General features: G+C 44.1%; 1 protein-coding gene across 1 annotated transcript in view; it reads right to left on the bottom strand.

Moving 5' to 3' along the window:
* The window catches only part of LOC126175204 (aminopeptidase N-like), a 223,922-nt gene that overhangs the window by 109,177 nt on the left and 95,966 nt on the right, over positions 1-18,779 (bottom strand). Inside the window, exons 8-11 of the mRNA XM_049921813.1 lie at positions 13,175-13,307; positions 9,623-9,704; positions 1,440-1,620; positions 457-646 (exon numbers count right to left, since the gene is read on the bottom strand). Coding sequence (XP_049777770.1) covers positions 457-646; positions 1,440-1,620; positions 9,623-9,704; positions 13,175-13,307 — 586 coding nt within the window. The remainder of the gene's footprint in view (positions 1-456; positions 647-1,439; positions 1,621-9,622; positions 9,705-13,174; positions 13,308-18,779) is intronic.

An 18,779-nucleotide genomic window follows, 5' to 3' on the forward strand; every position in this document is an offset into this window, starting at 1 on the left:
TTTGAGCAGAGGGAGTTTGTTAGCATGTTAAGAGATATAGCAAATGTTGAAATCTGATTTATATAGAGCAGTAATTCAAAGGTGTGCCTTCAAGATTTTTCTAGTAAATTTTCTTTAACTATTTGCAGTAGTCTGTTTTAGCGCAAAGGACGTTTAATTCCTCACAACCACAGTACACTCTCGCTCAGATTTGCGCTAAACTGCTTCCGAAATACATGAAGCCCATTGGTGCTTAATTAAATGGAAAATGAGCGTTTCAGATTTTGCACGTATTCCAGCTCAGAAATAGTACGGTTTACTCAAAGGACTGGTATCGAAGCTAATGTAGTGATCTTTCGTTTCATTTGCACAATTTTATGTTGAGCATAGTGTGCGGTGGTGGTCTCCAATTTTTTTCCCGTCCTTCCAGCCGGTTGTTTTATTATGACAGTGACTGAGACGTCGCTGGTCACTTACCAACGACGTTGAGGTTGAAGATGACCCAGTCGTCTGCTGCGGCATCGGCGACGTTGTCCAGCCGCGCCGTCGTGTCGGTGAGCCACAGCCTCGTGTCGGTGGAGAAGGCGGCCTCTGACTTGGACGTGTACGTCACGGGCACCGTCCAGGTCGTCTCGTCGCTAGGATCAGCAGGCACCAGCCAACGGTTCTGTGGATGTCACGAGGTACCGTCAGTTACACTAAAACCCCACAGCAGGAACGTGACACCTTCCCGAACTTTTGGACCGGTACAGCTTAAAAAAAATACCGCAGACGTAGTCCTATCAGTTACCAAATAATTATTTAGATAAAAATAAATTTTTTATGTAAGAATTTGTTCAGTCAGACTAAAAACGATAAAATAATTTCTTCCAGCCTTACACAGATTCCCGACCCCATAAGATAATCTTGAAAAATTTTAGTTGTGAATTTTTAATAGCTGTGGCAAATGTGGGACGTTTTACGTTATAAATCTTACAAGTATTGTTACAGCTACTAAGAATATACAAGTACGAATTTTCGGGACTATCTGTATGGGGTGGGAATCTGTATGGGGCTAGGAGAAATTATTTTATTTATTTTATTCTTTTTAGTCCGATTTAAAAACTTGTTATATTAAAAATTTATTTGTATTTATTAGGAAAGACAGGATAGGATACTTGGAGGAGCAAAATCCTCGAAACGTTTAATGAAACAAAAAAACTATGATTGCTGCATCCATAATGTATTATATGTCTATTGGTCTGGAAGATTGATTTCGACAGTACTGAGTCTTTTTTTGGTGACCTGCCTGCCAAACATTATTGCCTTCTGACTGTTCCTTCCGCTTATAATTAAGTTTAGTATGACGAATGTCGTTTGCTGTAATGAAAAGCTGTGGTACGTGCATACGGTGCGCCCAAGGAAAGGTCATTCTTAGTACGTCATTGTGGAAACATATGCAACTTGCAAGTAATGCCCACCTGCGTGACGACAGCGGAGCCGTCCGAGTAGTTCCTGGTGACGGTGATGATGGGAAATCCGGCCTGCCGCGCCCAGGGCAGCATCACTGATGACACAGTCGCGTCGGAAGGCAGGTCCGAAGAGGACGCTACAGCGTCCATCGCCGCGAACAGGATGTCATCCGTGGCGTTGCTAAACTGGCTGTGAGCAGTAGTGACGTTTTGTAGCATCTACTGTATAAGTTAACAACTTTCAATTTCGTTCATGTAAGGTCCATATTTATGTCTGGAAAAGAAAGAGTCTCAAATACACTACTGGCCATTAAAATTGCTACACGAAGAAGAAATGCAGATGATAAACGGGTATTCATTGGACAAATATATTATACTAGAAATGACATGTGATTACATTTTCACGCAATTTGGGTGCATAGGTCCTGAGAAATCACTACACAGAACAACTACCTCTGGCCGTAATAACGGCCTTGATATGCCTGGGCATTGAGTCAAACAGAGCTTGGATGGCGTGTACAGGTACAGCTGCCCATGCAGCTTCAACACGATACCACAGTTCATCAAGAGTAGTGACTGGCGTATTGTGACGAGCCAGTTGCTCGGCCACCATTGACCAGACGTTGTCAATTGGTGAGAGATCTGGAGAATGTGCTGGCCAGGGCAGCAGTCGAACATTTTCTGTATCCAGAAAGGCCCGTACAGGACCTGCAACATGCGGTCGTGCATTATACTGCTGAAATGTAGGGTTTCGCAGGGATCGAATGAAGGGTAGAGCCACGGGTCGTAACACATCTGAAATGTAACGTCCACTGTTCAAGGTGCAGTCAATGCGAACATGAGGTGACCGAGACGTGTAACCAATGGCACCCCATACCATCACGCCGGGTGATACGCCAGTATGGCGATGACGAATACACACTTCCAATGTGCGCTCACCGCGTTGTCGCCAAACACGGATGCGACCATCATGATGCTGTAAACAGAACCTGGAGTCATCCGAAAAAATGACGTTTTGTCATTCGTGCACCCAGATTCGTCGTTGAGTACACCATCGCAGACGCTCCTGTCTGTGATGCAGCGTCAAGGGTACCCGCAGCCACGGTCTCCGAGCTGATAGTCCATGCTGCCACAAACGTCGTCGAACTGTTCGTGTAGGTGGTTGTTGTCGTGCAGACGTCCCCATCTGTTGACTCAGGGATCGAGACGTGGCTGCACGATCCGTTACAGTCGTGCGGATAAGATGCCTGTCGTCTCGACTGCTAGTGATACGAGGCCGTTGGGATCCAGCACGGCGTTCCGTAATACCCTCCTGAACCCACCGATCCTATATTCTGCTAACAGTCATTGGATCTCGACCAACGCGAGCAGCAATGTCGCATTACGATAAACCGCAATCGCGATAGGCTACAATCCGACATTTATCAAAGTCGGAAATTTGATGGTAGGCATTTCTCCTCCTTACACGAGGCATCATAACAACGTTTCACCATGCAATGCCGGTCAACTGCTGTTTGTGTATGAGAAATCGGTTGGAAACTTTCCTCATGTCAGCACGTTGTAGGTGTCGCCACCGGCACCAACCTTGTGTGAATGCTCTGAAAAGCTAATCATTTCCATATCATAGCATCTTCCTGTCGGTTAAATTTCGCGTCTGTAGCACGTCATCTTCGTGGTGTAGCAATTTTAATCGCCAGTAGTGTAGTTCAAATGGCTCTGAGCAATATGGCACTTAAGTGCTGAGGTCATCAGTCAGTAGTGTAGTAACCAGACGTATTGAGCACCACTTATTTTGGAAGCTTAATATACGCTATTCCATTAAAGTATCAGGACACTCGTATGTAATGCGGAGTTATCCGCTAGATGTCACCAGAGTTTAGGTCTAAAAGGAGGCGAGGATACTATGTTGCCAGTAGAGAAGCAGTCACAGCAGAATGGGTCAGTTAGGAGAGCCCAATGACTTCGAACGTGGACTAAACACAGGATGTTAGCTGAGTAACAGTACGATGGGGACATTTGAGTCCTCTAAAGCTGCAGAAGTCGACTGTTGGTGATGTGTCTTTAAATGGAAACACGAAGAAACCAGCACCAGACAGAGCTCATGTACTGGTGGGCCGTCGAGTATTGCGGAGCGTGGTTGTAAAAAATCGTGGGAAATCGGCGAAATGAATCACTCAAGAGTTCCAAAGTGCTACCAGGAGTCCAGCTAGCTCAATGACTCTGCTTAGGAAGTTAAAAAGAAGGGGTGCAGTGATCGAGCAGCTCCTCATGAGGCACACATTTCTGTAGTCAGCGCTAAGCGATGCTGAAGCTGGTGTAAAGAAGGACACCACTGGGCAGCGGATAATTAGAAACGAGTGATTTGCAGTGATGAATCACGCTGTACCTCTGGCAAACCGATTGAATGGTTTAGGTTTGGCGAGTAGCTGGAGAACGTTACCTACCGCCATGTGTAGCGCCAACAGTGACGTATATAGAAGATGGTGTTACAGTATGCTGGTTACGGTGTGGTCCCCGTATAGCACTTAAGAAAACGCTAAATACGGAAGAAAATGGACATATTTTACAGCACTGTGTACTGTGTGCAACAGAGGAACTGTTCGCAAACGATAATTATGATACGAAGCTTCCTGGCAGATTAAAACTGTGTGCCGTACCGTGACTCGAACTCGGGACCTTTGCCATTCGCGGGCAAGTGCCTCACCACAGTTTTAATCTGCCAGGAAGTTTCGTATCAGCGCACACGCCGCTGCAGAGTGAAAATCTTATTCTGGAAACATCCTCCAGCCTGTGGCTAAGCCATGTCTCCGCAGTATCCTTTCTTTCAGGAGTGCTACTTCTGCAAGGTTCGCAGGAGACCTTCTGTGAAGTCTGGAAGGTAGGAGACGGGGTATTGTATTGCATGGAACTGGGGACCTAGAAACGACGGAGAGGCGTCGTTCCCGGCGTAGCCCGCAGTGGTACACACCCCCACAACAGGGTGGTTGGTTGGTTGTTTCGGGGAAGGAGACCAGACAGTGAGGTCATCGGTCTCATCGGATTAGGGAAGGACGGGGAAGGAAGTCGGCCGTGCCCTTTGAAAGGAACCATCCCGGCATTTGCCTGGAGCGATTTAGGGAAATCACGGAAAACCTAAATCAGGATGGCCGGACGCGGGATTGAACCGTCGTCCTCCCGAATGCGAGTCCAGTGTCTAACCACTGCGCCACCTCGCTCGGTCCCACAACAGGCTACAGCAGTCCACTCACCCCACCGCCGCCCCACACCGAACCTATGGTTATTGTGCGATTCGGCCCCTAGTGGACCTACCGGGAATGTCTCACACCAGACGAGTATAACCCCAATGTTTGCGTGGTAGAGTAATTATGGTGTACGCCTACGTAGAAAATGTGTTTGCACAGCAATCGTCGACATAGTGTATCTGAGGCAGGAAAAGAGGAACCAGCCCGCATTCGCCGAGGCAGTTGGAAAACCGCCTTAAAAACCATCCACAGACTGGCCGGCACTCTGGACCTAGGCAGTAATGCGCGAGGCGGGTTCGTGCCGGGGAACGGCACGCCTTCCCGCCCGGAAATGGTACTGGCAGAAATACAGCTGTGAGGACGGGTCGTGAGTCGTGCTTGGGTAACTCAGACGGTAGAGTACTTGTCCGCGAAAGGCAAAGGTTCTGAGTTCGAGTCTCGGTCCGGCACACAATTTTAATCTGCTACGAAGTTTCACATCAGCGCACATTCGGCTGCAGAATCAAAATCTCATTCTGGATATTTGTGATATCAACATGACACTGCACTCTGTCATAAAGCTACATCTGTGAGACAGTGATTTGTGAACAGTAGCATTCCTAAAATGGACTTCCCTGCCCAGAGTCCCGACCTGAAGCGAACAGAACAGCCTTGGGATGAGTTATAGTGTCGACTTCGCTCTAGGCCTCATCATTCAACATCACTAACTTCTCTGGTTTCGGCTCCTGTCGTGGAATGGGCTGCCATTTCTCCACAGACACCTCATCCAAAGTGTCCTCAGCAGAACTGAAGCCGTCACAGAGGTGAAGGGTGGACACATCCTATATTAATCCCCCCTAATACATGCCCGGATTCCTTTGACCAGATTGTATATGTCTAGCACTTAGTGTGAAGAACCTGAAACTTGCATCCCTTTTATTTCGGTACCATCGAAAATATCAAAAATGGTTCAAATGGCTCTGAGCACTATAGGTCTTAACATCAGAGGTCATCAGTCCGCTAGAACTTAGAACTACTTAAACCTAACTAACCTAGGGACATCACACACATCCATGCCCGAGACAGGATTCGAACCTGCGAACGCAGCTGTCGCGCGGTTCCAGACTGAAGCGCCTATAACCGCTCGGCACCGGCCGGCCTCGAAAATATCGAATCGAGGATATCGGTGTACGATAGTACGCAGATATGACCTAATTATAGTTTCTGCTCATACCAGACAGTAGGGCGAACATTCTAAATGTGTTAAAAAGCGGTTACAGCGATATAAGTGTTATTAATGTTGACATTAAAGCTTTTAACAGTGGTATCGGAAAAATGATACAAAATTACAAGGCCGCCGGAATCGGCTGTTGCGATCTAAACTCCGGCATCTGGGGCCTCACGCCAGGGTTTGTCGGTATGTGCAGTAAGACGACAGACCTACGCCGATAAGATTAAACGTAAGTCCTCATGACCCAACTTGATATGACAAAGATACAACATCGAATGTCGTAACTGGACCTACACGCTAACTTCTAGCATATCAGAATAAGCCTCGGGAAAGTATTATAAATATATTTCCAGACTCATGCATTAGTGAACAGCTTTTGTGGCAACAAGAGTCGAGAGGCTCCAAACAATGACAGAGCCTGGCGCGCGAGCAGCACTTGGCAGTGCTTACACAACAGTCGATGCCGAACGCTCTGCCTTTCATTTTAGCTTTTTTCCTCATATATTTCTGCGAAACAGTTTAACGCCAATATTAACAATCATTATACCACTGTACCCGTCTTTTTAAGAGCTGTCGAACGCAATTAAAATTGTATTGATTCATTTAAAAACTGTACTTGTTTCTGCGTCTCGGCTGATACAAGACTTGAGCCTAATAGACAAGCAACAAAATTACATTCCACTAGTCGTAATACCATAAGCGGGTAACTTGTTTTCGGTAGCTTGAACAGTTCACGAAATAAAGAGCGTACAAGTTTTAGGCAACTGACACTATGTGTGTGCCACAGCATGCAGATCGATAGGTTGTACAAAAAACTAGAATAGAAACATGCTCAAGCTGCCTCTTGCAGAAGCGGCAATAAATGATAGCAAGATCCATACAAAGTCTTTCCCCACTCAGCACAGACACAGATATACTCAAATGAATAAGCCAGCAACGAAAGAAGGTAACACGCACACACAAGCAGACCCGCAAGGACACACGAGAACCAAAAGGAACTATTGTAGAACCGCTCCCCTCGCCATTCTCCAGTCGATTAGTCCATCTTGCCCCGCCCCTTCCCAGTATACTATATATCCAAAGCGTCATAAGATAGAGGCTTACGTAAGTGACATTGGAAACTGCACAATGTGAAACTAGTGAGCAGCACAATCATTTGAGCGACAACTCCGGCACATGTTGCACGGTGACTAATACTTAAAAAAAGATAAACATCCAATAAAAAGTGCTTACAACTTAAAAATACCATAAACAACAAGTCAAAATCTGCTTCACTATTACGCTCCACATATTTATAGTACAACTCGATTCATGTATTACAAGCTAAAGAGAATGCTTAAAAAAATATGACACGAAAAACAATTATTAAAAGTCCTTCATTCAGTAGCGAAGATGGACTTCCACAAAGAAAAAGTCGAACTGATAATAACGTAAATGATATCAGTTTACGTATTGGAGCTGCAAGTATTTGTTGTCTGTTTTTGATTTTTGTTTCAATTTTATTCTGTGTAATCTTAGCCCAGAGAAAAATGGTAAAACTGAAATTTCGGTACATTTGTTTTGTTTCTTTGATAAATCAACTTGTAGAGACGGTTACCTACAGTTTCCGGACTGAGTTAAGATCGGCAGTTGTTGAGTGTTTGAAACGAGGAAGCTTTAAAGAATAACTTGTTTACGTGAACCGTTACTTTCATGAACTTGTTCCGTACAGTGAGGCTGTACTTTTCTTCTAGCTGTGTGAGTGTTCTGCGCCAGTTATTGACAGCGACTACGTTCAAAACAGAGTTGTGACAATTTGGCAGTGATTTTCTGTTTTAAGTATTCCTGTGTGAGAAAGTTATGTTTAGCTTTGCTTTTTTTTTCTTTATTGAGTTTCGATTCCCCCCCCCTCCCCCCCCTCCGAAGGGGGCGGACTGGCAGCTGCTTAGTACGTCGTTCTTCAGCCTACAGAATTTGTTTTAAAAAGATGAAGATAATAAATAATAAAAGCTGGCGATAAAATCGGTGACTTAAATGGTAAAATGATGGAAAATAGTGGAACTTAAAACATAAAACAAAGGGTTGATGATGCTAATAAAATACACAGGAAGCAGAAAAATAATAGACAGACAATTAAAAAACACGGTGACAGTCTGGTTTCTGTTCGCAAGAGATATAAACTTCACACCCAGTGACAGCATGATTTCTGTTCACAACACTTAGGAAAGACGCACAACACTGAACACTCATCTCCACAACCATGTTGTCCAAAAAACTGAACACTCACTTGAACACTGCACTAAAAAGTTGGCACAAATATGACATACTACAGCCGAGGGCAGATGGGGGGAACCTGGACATATGATGGGAAAGAAAAGGGTGGAAGGGGAGGAAAAAACGAAGTGGGGGGCAGGGGTAAGAAGCCAATGGAGGATGAGGACCCACAAGAGGGGGGGGGGAGGCTGGGCAGACGCGACAGGGAGTGGGGAAAGGCAGGGGAGGGGAATGCAAAAGGACTTGGGGGGGGGGGGCGAAGGGAGGCAGAGAGAGGTTAGGTGGGGAGAAAACAGGATGGAAGCAGGGGAAGAGGGATCCCAGGGTAAGGACAGAGGAAAGATGAGGATCAGAGTTGATAGGAGGTATAAATGGAGGGAGAGAGGGCATCATTCGGGAGGAAGAGTTGATGGAAACCACCTTGGGAAAGGAGATGAAGGGTGTAGGGATGGAGGGTAGGGGGGACACAACAGTGAAGGTGGGGCAGAGGGCAGGGGTTGGACAGGAGCAACCAGGGGATGAGAGGGACCAAAGCGGCAGGAGGTGTAGAGTATGCAGATATGTTTGAGGAATAGGAGCAGATGGGGAAAAGGAATCAGGTCATAGAGGATCCGCGTGGTGGATGGGAAGCGTATATGAAAGGCGAGGTGGAGTGCATGGCGCTCAAGGATCTGGAGGGACTTGTAGAATTTGGGGAGGGGAGGGGCGGATATCAAGGCGGGACTGGCATAACAGAGGATGGGACGGGTTAAGGATTTGTAGGTGTGGGGTTTAACTCCCATGTCTGGCCAGAGAAGAGTTTGAGGAGTCGGAGGCGGTTGTGGGCTTTGGATTGGATGGAGCGGGGATGAGGGAACCAGGTGAGGTGACGATAAATGGTGAGGCCAAGGTAGGTGAGGTGGGGGAGAGGCAGACAGGTTGGGTGCAGATGGTAAGGAAGAAATCCAGGAGCCGGAAGGAGAGAGTGGTACGGCCTACGATGATTGCCTGTTTAGCTTTGCAGTTATTTCCTGCTCATATCTGTCCAGCATATCAATATTATAGTCTACTGTTCCGTTCTTTTTCGAATATTTAAATGCCTCCAGAATGAGATTTTCACTCTGCAGCGGAGTGTGCGCTGATATGAAACTTCCTGGCAGATTAAAACTGTGTGCCCGACCGAGACTCGAACTCGGGACCTTTGCCTTTCGCGGGCGAAGGTTCGCAGGAGAGCTTCTGTAAAGTTTGGAAGGTAGGAGACGAGGTACTGGCAGAAGTAAAGCTGTGAGTACCGGGCGTGAGTCGTGCTTCGGTAGCTCAGTTGGTAGAGCACTTGCCCGCGAAAGGCAAAGGTCCCGAGTTCGAGTCTCGGTCGGGCACACAGTTTTAATCTGCCAGGAAGTTTCATTTAAATGCCTACCTGTTACTACGTGTGTCTCTTTTCACATAAAGAAAATTTTCTTCTGTTTACAAGAAAATTCTAATGTTCTATTGCTTTAAGTACTTACTTCTGTAAAAGATAATTATGAAGGCCGTCGTAGAACGCATCAGTGCCGATAAAATGCTGCATCATCCTGATGATGGAGCCACCTGTCAGAAATACACGTTGTTAGACATTTGTTCGTTCGTAACTTGCATTCCTATTTTAAACAGGGCTTGAAAATAAAGAAAAAGGAACAAACAAAATAAACGATGTTTAGGACCACTATAAGAAATATGGAGAATCCGTAAACTAACTTGAGGTTAAATTTTTACTGGCATCGACGGACAAATATCTTACAGACATAATTATTTATTTCCAGAGTCTGAAATATGAATGTTGTAATTAGGTAATATTAATGTATTTATCCTCATAACAACGAACATACACTAAAGCAGTGCAGCAGGTGTCCTCAATTACGTCACATTACTCGTCTACAAACCTGACACAGGAGACACAACCGCTAGTATACGCTCATGCGCGGGGGCAGCTGCTTTCAAAGTTGACAGGACACTGCCCGACAGAAAAAAACTAAGCATCCGGAAAGGAAGATGGGAATTAAACTTCACAGGTTGAGAGGGTATGTGATGTTCTTTCAGTGGTTACAACACCAAGTCACATTTACGTACAACTTGTCAGTACGAGTCCCCTTATCAGTATGGCATTGCAGCCTTCTGGCGTGGATGCATGCAGTGATTTGGTGTAAAGCCGTTATATCCACTCCTAAGTCAAGATGGTCCATAACGGCTGTAACTGGTCCTTTTATCCCAGACACTGCCACTGGGACCTAGTTTACGTTCGAGCAGGTACCTCGCATTTTCTATTGGAGACAGATCTGGCGATCTATGGCAGTACTTCAAAGTGGCGAAGACAGTTCATAGAGGCCATGTGTTTGACGAGCCTTATCCTGTTGACAAATGGCATCGCTATACTGCCACATGAGATGTAACACATGAGGATGGAAGACGTCCGTAACGTATCCTTCTGCTGTCAGAGTTCTCTCAAACACTATCAGCCATGACCTGCAGTCACACCCGATGGCTCCCTACCCCATGATGCCAGGAGCAATACCGCTGTGCCTCTCCAAAACATTGGTAGAATGTGACTTCTCTCCAAGTCGCCGCCATACTCGCAGACAGTGGTCAAATTGGGTAGTGCAGAACAGGGATTCATCGCTCAACATAAGGCAGTGCCATTCACCAACAGTCCATGCCTCCCGGTCATTGTACCGTTCCAAATACAGGCGTTTGTGTTGTGCTGTTAATTGCAGCCTATGCATGTCACTAATTTCCTAGTACAACTGCAGCTAGTCTTCGACCGTTGGTGTGGGATGGCACAGAATGCTGTAGGGAGTCCATTACTTTTTCTCGTATGGAAGGAGCAGATATGAAGGGCTTACGATGTGCTTGGGTGCGCAATAACCCAATTCTCCCTTGTGGTGGTCAGATGTGGTCTCGGAGCCTTGCGCGCGAATATGCCTACCTCATGTTTTCACACATTCACATCCGAATGTCCTGCAAATCTGGATACTGCACGACTCGGCCAGCCGGCCAAATGGAGACACACAATGAGGTCCCTTCAAAACATTGTAAGGTGCTGATAATGCTGCCTCACACGAGTATGTGGCATTGGCGACTAGATAAGCATGGGGATAATTTTAACAGAAAAGAAGAAGCCACGAAAATTAGTGGTATATGGACAGAGGCGCTGCAAAATCGACAGATAAGATTTATCCTTGACAGGCAAGAATCAATAGTTAAATTTTATCTATACAGGCATTCATACCAAGACAGACATCGTTTGCGAACTTCAAACATTCAAGTAAAATTATAACGTCCATTGTGAGAATGCGTCTCAGTCATGGATCTTTCCCTGCCCACTTACATAGAATCGGCCTATCGAAGACACCCTACTGTCAATGTGAAGAGGAAACAATTGGTGATGTAAATCACATATTATTTCACTGTAGACGTTATGAGAAGGGCAGAGTTAACTTTTTAAATGAGCTCTTAAGACTTGGTCACTGCCTGCCGCTTTGCACGATCCCAATTCTCGGAGACACAACCAGAAGTACATACGAAGCCATATCCCGGTTTCTAGCGAAAGAAGACATAAAAATCTAAAATGAATTGAACTCAACTAAAGAACTTAACTAACAAAATAAATTTTTAGCAGTCAACTGTGTTTTGTAATCTGATTACAATAATTTTGATCTGAAAACATATGAAAGTATGCCCTAAACAGTGTGTATGACGAAGAAAAAATGTTACCTTGTTGTGTGTGTCAGTACATTTATTTGTGATGGCTAAAAATTTTGTATGCTAGTAGCCAATAAAAAAGGAAAAAAAACATAATTTTATCTCTGAGAATCAATATCTTTGCTGATCACGTGTAAACTAGACTACGCCCATTTTACATAGTATTTAAGCCACTCTCCACGTCCGACTCATCAGCCGGCAAGAGTCACTGTCTCCAGGAGTACCTTTGTAGACGTCCAGCGCAGCTCTGGATGAAACATCATGAACCGAAAAGTTTCTTGGATAACGGTCATACAGCCCGGAAGACTCACCAGTAAATAAGACATCCGGTCATGAAAGCGTTCGATGTTTGATCGGCAAGTATTGTCGGAGGTATTAGCTGAAGCGCGGCCTGAATCAATGAGAACGCCCCTGGTCGAGGAACAAGCCCAGCATTCCGTAGCTACAGCGCGGACTGGCTAAGAAGCCTAAAAGAACAAATTTTGAGAGTACTCTGAACTTGTCGCAGACCTACATCGAGGAAAGAAGACAATCCAATGGAACCTCGACACTAAGTTCTATCAGAAGCTCTAGTTCAGCATTTAAAACAGGCGAAAATAATTTTGCGGCCCCAGCTTTTTTGTAATAACTGATCAGCAGATGCGGCTCTCAAAGTGATTTAAATCAATCTGCAGTTATTGTTAATCAACAGTTCTGTGCAAGATGCACGTGTTGACGGCTGTAGGAAGCACTAACCCAAGAAACGGACTTCACTTGGCTTATTTGAGCGGCGATAATCGTATTGTTTCCAAGCATATTGAAGTGTTTGATTTTATTGTGACTTCCTAACCTTCACATCTTTGAACTGATATCCCAGGCTCTTCTTCTTTTCTGAAATTGCGGAGGAATTTGGGAAGAGCGACCTGGATGTTAACAGGAGACTGATAGTCATTCCAGTGTTCGAATCCTAGAATATATCTGATTGTTACTGTATGGCTACAGGACAGTGATACTGCGTATCATACATGTGATTTTCCTACCTGGTCTCACTGGTCAATGTGAAGCTCGCGTCTGTTACCAAAAGCTAATGAGCTAAAGTAAATGTGTAGAAATTTGATCTGAGTCTGTGATCAACTGTCCATTCATCAACAGTAGTGAAATAATACGTCGCACAGAAGAATCAATGTGTCGCAAAAATCTGAAGTGTGCATATTGCTCCAAGGACGCCCTTTCAAGATTACGAACACCTACTGAGAGAAATAATATTATTACCAATTTAAACAATAAATATTGTAGTAAGATAGATGTTGACTGGTAACAAATACCTTAATAAAGACGTATACCTTTATAATAGATGTTGATATCAGAATCCTCGCTGGTGATGGGTGGTGCTGAAGGATCTTCATCGTAGGCAATTCCTCGGCCAAGCAAGGTTGAAACCACGAACGCTTCGTCAATTCGCCACGTGGGCTCCACCTGGTAATAAATAAGAGAGCCTTTCAGCGATCAGTGGCACAACCAGAGGCAGAGTAAAATGGATATTCAAATGGTCAAATGGCTCTAAGCACTATGGGACTTAACATCTGAGGTCATCAATCCGCTAGACTTAGAACTAATTAACCCTAACTAACCTAAGGACATCACACACATCCATGCCCGAGGCAGGATTCGAACCTGCAACCGTAGCAGCAGCGCGGTTCCGGGCTGAAGCGCCTAGAACCCCTCAGCCACAGCGGCCTGCAAAATGGATATTATCTACGCAGTTAAAGTATTTGTATTATGTTAATCGACTCTTTCCTTTTGTATTGCTTCCTTGATACCACTGTGACAATACAAAATGAAAATTACATTCGATCCCTCAGACAGTACTGGTACTGGGACAAGAGCGCTTCCAATTTGCGAAGTTTATATGGCAAGAGCATTTTTCAGCGTGAATCACATCATAATAAGTAAATTAGAATGTTATGCCTCAGACGTAGCAGCAAAACAGATAATGTTTTTTAACAGGGAACACAGCATGTCGCTACGTACATCCAATACATTAAACCATCAACAATCATTCGTGGTGTCTCTCAAGGTTGTATAACAGGCCCATTGCTCTTTCTTGTGAATATTAGAGGGTTGTAAGACAAGTTGCTATGTATATTTTGTTTGCAGATAAATAGTGAGATAAACAGCAAGTAAAATTCAGTTTTAAAGAGATTATGATGATGACGTTTAGTCTGTGGGGCGCTCAACTGCGCAGTAATCAGCGCCCGTACAAAGTCCCAATTTTTTTTTCACAGTCTAATTTTTACATAGTCCAATCTAGTCACTGTCACGAATGATGATGATGAAATGATGAGGGCAAGTCAAACACCTAGTTTTAAAAAGAACTACTAACGAAAATCTGTAGGACCTTGTTCACTGATTATAGGATATTCGGCGTAATTAAACTTTAAAAATTTCATTACGCGCGGTGCTGAACATGGCAGATGCATCAAATAAAAGAATGTGGGTTGACAGCGTTAAATTATCGAGATTACAGATTGATGAGTTCAGCTGGGAGTAGCAGTTAAGAGAGCTGCTAAATCGCACAAACAACTCAGTACTTGTAATGTAGACGTTATGTAGGTAAGTGATCTAAAATTTAAAAAGCTAGCACACTTTGCCTATTTCCATTCCATAATGTCTTGTATGTCACATTTTAGGGTAACTTTTCTAGTCAATTTAAAGTTTTTCGAATTAATTTTAATGTGGATTCAAAACCGTTCTGCTCAACTTGTTCAAGGAACTGAGTACACTAACCACAGATTCTCAGAGTATCTATTACTTCATGAAATTTTATATATATATTTCTCTTTTTTCAACCAATAGTTCATTTCACGATTTCTACTCTTGGAATAAGAACAATCTGCATAAAAGCTTAAAGCCACTAAATTTCTTCCAGAACGGAAGGAAATTGTACATAGTAATTTCATTCTAACATGCAGCTCAAAGATTATTTGATGTAACTAAATAAAGTAGACGACGGTGGTAGGCAGCAACTGACATGTAGGCACCAACTGACCATGTCATACATCTTCTGTGCAGCACTTTCTGGCAACGCGTCTTATATCACCTCTCTATTCCGTTATCCTTGAAGTCTCCAAAAGCGCTGTCCAGGTGCCAAAACGCAACCAATACCCGCTGAAATATCGCTGACGTGAACGATCATATCTCGAAACTCATCAGACGGCCATTTGTTTCTTGCTATCAGTGAGGTTTTCGAAAACATTATAGCACTATCTCCACTTCTATCAGTTTGATGCGCTTACCAAACAGGTAAATAGGTGCAATTTTGCACGACTGCCCAGAAGTTCGATGATCCTTGTAGCATTCACCACCAAAGGGTCATATACAGACCACGAAACACACAACGGCGGAACACTCTCTCTCGAGATGGTGTTAGGACTGGAATTCTTCTAATTATTATAAATTATATAGCTGTGGTATGCAATCAACATAAATGCTAACTTTATATAAGCGACGTACACTTTCGTTTGAACATCCGATTATCGTCACAGAGACAAAGCAAAAGTAGTGTGTTAAGCCAAATGTCTCTTACTTGTTTTAAAAATACACACATCTGGAACTCAATTGCAGTAAGTCGCAAGCACATACGCCCTAGGAATCCCAGTCAACCATCATTCTAAATAAAACAGAAATCTAGCATTCTCAATGTACAGTCGGGAGTGACAGTGAACTAACACCCAAAATAGCCACTGAAAACAGTTTTCGCACAAGCGAAGGAATATCCCTCCGTTCACTATTAGAACAACGTAAAGAACTGTTGTATAATGGCATGAGAAAGGAATTGGCAGAACTCCTGTTAATAGCACCCTTTTTACAGTGCAGTATTGTTCAAGAAATTGCATCTACAAGTGGAGGCCAGGACGTTGGGATCACAGATTTACTTCAAACTTTGTACACCTTAACAGGCCATTAAAACAACGTAATGTGCAAGTAGTAAAGTACACTACTCTCGCAATGCCGAGAAAATCGTTAAGAGAAGTTTTACGCGTCAATTCTGTGGCTGCTATATCTGTGAGTAGGCATCGCACGTTAGCGTTCATGGTGGTCAGATGGCTATTGTTCGAGCTACCTAAGACAAACTTGTCTGAGGTAACGCTTCGACTCTCGCTCATACTACTACATCTACATCTAGATCATACTCCGCAAGCCACCTAATGGTGTGTGGCGGAGGGTACTTTCGGTACCACTATCTGATCCCTCCAACCCTGTTCCACTCGCGAATAGTGCGTGGGAAGAATGACTGTCGGTAAGCCTCTGTATTGGCACTAATTTCTCGAATTTTCTCCTCGTGGTCAATACGCGAGATGTATGTGGGGGAAAGTAATATGTTGTCCGACTCCTCCTGAAAAGTTCTGTCCCTAAATTTCAATAGTAAATCTCTCCGTGGTGCACAACGTCTCTCTTGTAACGTCTGCCAGTGGAATTTGTTTAGCATCTCTGTATCGCTCTCTCGCCAGCTAAACGATCCCGTGACGAAACGTGCCGCTCTTCGTTGGATCTTCTCCATCTCCTCTATCAGGTCTACCACATAGGGATCCCAGGTAGATGAACAATACTCAAGAATCGGGCGAACAAGCGCCTTATAAGCCACTTCTTTCGTGGATGAGTTACATTTCCTTAAGATTCTTCCGATGAATTTGAGTCTGATGTTTGCTTTACACACTATCTGTTTTATATGGTCATTCCACTTAAGGTCGCTCTGGATAATTACGCCTAGATATTTTACGGCAGACGCTGTCTCCAGCTGTTTGTCTTCAAACAGAGTAGCTGTACAGTAGTGGATTTCTTTTCCTATGTATGCCCAGTATGTTACATTTACTTACGTTCAGGGTCAACTGCCAGAGGCTGCACTATTCATCAATTCTCTGCAGGTCGTTCTGAAAAGTCTTACTATCTCCTGGCGTTGCTATTTTGGTATAAGCAACTGCATCATCTGCGAATAGCCTTAAGAGCATCCGACGCTTTCTGCTAGATCGTTTATATACATTGTGAACAGCAACGGTCCTATCACACTTCCCTGTGGTACTCCGGATATTACTTTTACATCTGCCGATTTAGTTCCGTTAAGAGCGACGTGTTGAGTTCTGTCCGCAAGAAAGTCTTGAATCCAATTTGCAGGTCTACTCCGATGCTCCGTGAGTTCATTTTTTTTCTTTTTTTTTTTTCATTAAACGTCAGTGCGGGACGGTGTCAAGTGCTTTACTGAAATCAAGGTTCAAATGGTTCAAATGGCTCTGAGCACTATGGGACTCAACATCTTAGGTCATAAGTCCCCTAGAACTTAGAACTACTTAAACCTAACTAACCTAAGGACATCACACACACCCATGCCCGAGGCAGGATTCGAAGCTGCGACCGTAGCGGTCCCGCGGTTTCGGACTGCAGCGCCAGAACCGCTAGACCTTGAAATCAAGGAACACGGCATCAGCCCGAGCTGTTCATTTTCCAAGAACGTCATAATTCTTGAGCATAAAACATGTTCCATAATTCTACAACAGATTGGCGTCAACGATAATTGTATGGATCTGTCTTACGGTCTTTCTTAAAAACGGGAATGACCTGCGCTTTTTTCCTGTCGTTAGGTACGTTTCGTTGCTCAAGCGATCTACGATAAATTACTGCTAGAAGGGGAGCAAGTTCTTTCGGATAATCATTATAGAATCTTATAGGTATCTCATCTAGTCCTGAAGCCTTTCCACTACTAAGCGATTGTAGCTGCTTTCAATTCCGGGATCGGTTATCTCAATCTCTGCCATTTCGACGTTCACACGACGTTTGAAAGGAGGGACAGTGTTACGATCTTTCGCGGTGAAACAACTTCGGAAGACCGAATTCAGTATTTCGGTCTTCTCTCTGTTTCCTTCCGTTTCGGTGCCGGTGTGGTCGCTGAGAGAATGAATAGACGATTTTGACCCACTTACTGATTTTACATACGACCAAAATCTCTTAGGGTTTTTACTCAGGTCGGTTGACAACCTCTTACTTTCGATATCGTTGCACGCTTCTCTCATTGCTCTCCTTACGCTCATTTTCGCTTTGTTCAGCTTTTGCTTGTCAGCTAGGTTTTTACTTCTCTTGAATCTGAGATGAAGTGCTTTTTGTTTACGTAACGCTTTTCTAACACGGCTATTAAACCATGGTGGATCATTCCCACACTGTAAAACCTTACTCGGAACTTACTTGTATAGGGCATATTGAGCGATGCATTTGAATTTTTTCCATTTGTTCTCCACATGTTCGTCCTCATCACCGAATGTTAGATGCTGACTGCTGCGATATTCTGAAATTTTTATCCTGTCACCCTTGCTGAGCAAATATATCTTCCTACCTTTCTTAACATTCCTTGTAGGAACCGTCGTCATAGATGCTGTCAAAGCCTTATGATCACTGATACCTTCCTCTACGTTAACTGATTCGATAAATTCAGGTCTGTTTCTTGCCAGGAGGTCTAAGACGTTACGCTCACGAGTTGGTTCTCCATCTGCTCATGGTAATTTTCGGACAAGGCATCCAGAACAATGCCACACGATTCCCTGTCTCTGGCACCAGTTTTGATGGCATAACACTCCCAATCTATACCTGGCAAGTTGAAGTCACCGCTATTACAACGGCATTATCGGGAAAATTACTAATGATATTCTACAAGCTCTGTCTGAAGCGCTCTACAACTACAGATCCTGACCCAGGTGGTCTATAAAAGCATCCGATCACCATTTTTGACCGTTCTTTGATACTCAATTTCACCCAGATTAATTCACATTCGGAATCCGTGATAACCCCGCTAGATTTCATGGAATTTTTTACTGCAATAAATACGTCGCCACCATTGGCGACTAACCTATCCTTATGATAAACATTCCAGTCTGAACGTAGGATTTCGTTGACATTGACATC

Source organism: Schistocerca cancellata, chromosome 3 (genome assembly GCF_023864275.1).
Source record: "Schistocerca cancellata isolate TAMUIC-IGC-003103 chromosome 3, iqSchCanc2.1, whole genome shotgun sequence".
NCBI lineage: Eukaryota > Metazoa > Arthropoda > Insecta > Orthoptera > Acrididae > Schistocerca > Schistocerca cancellata.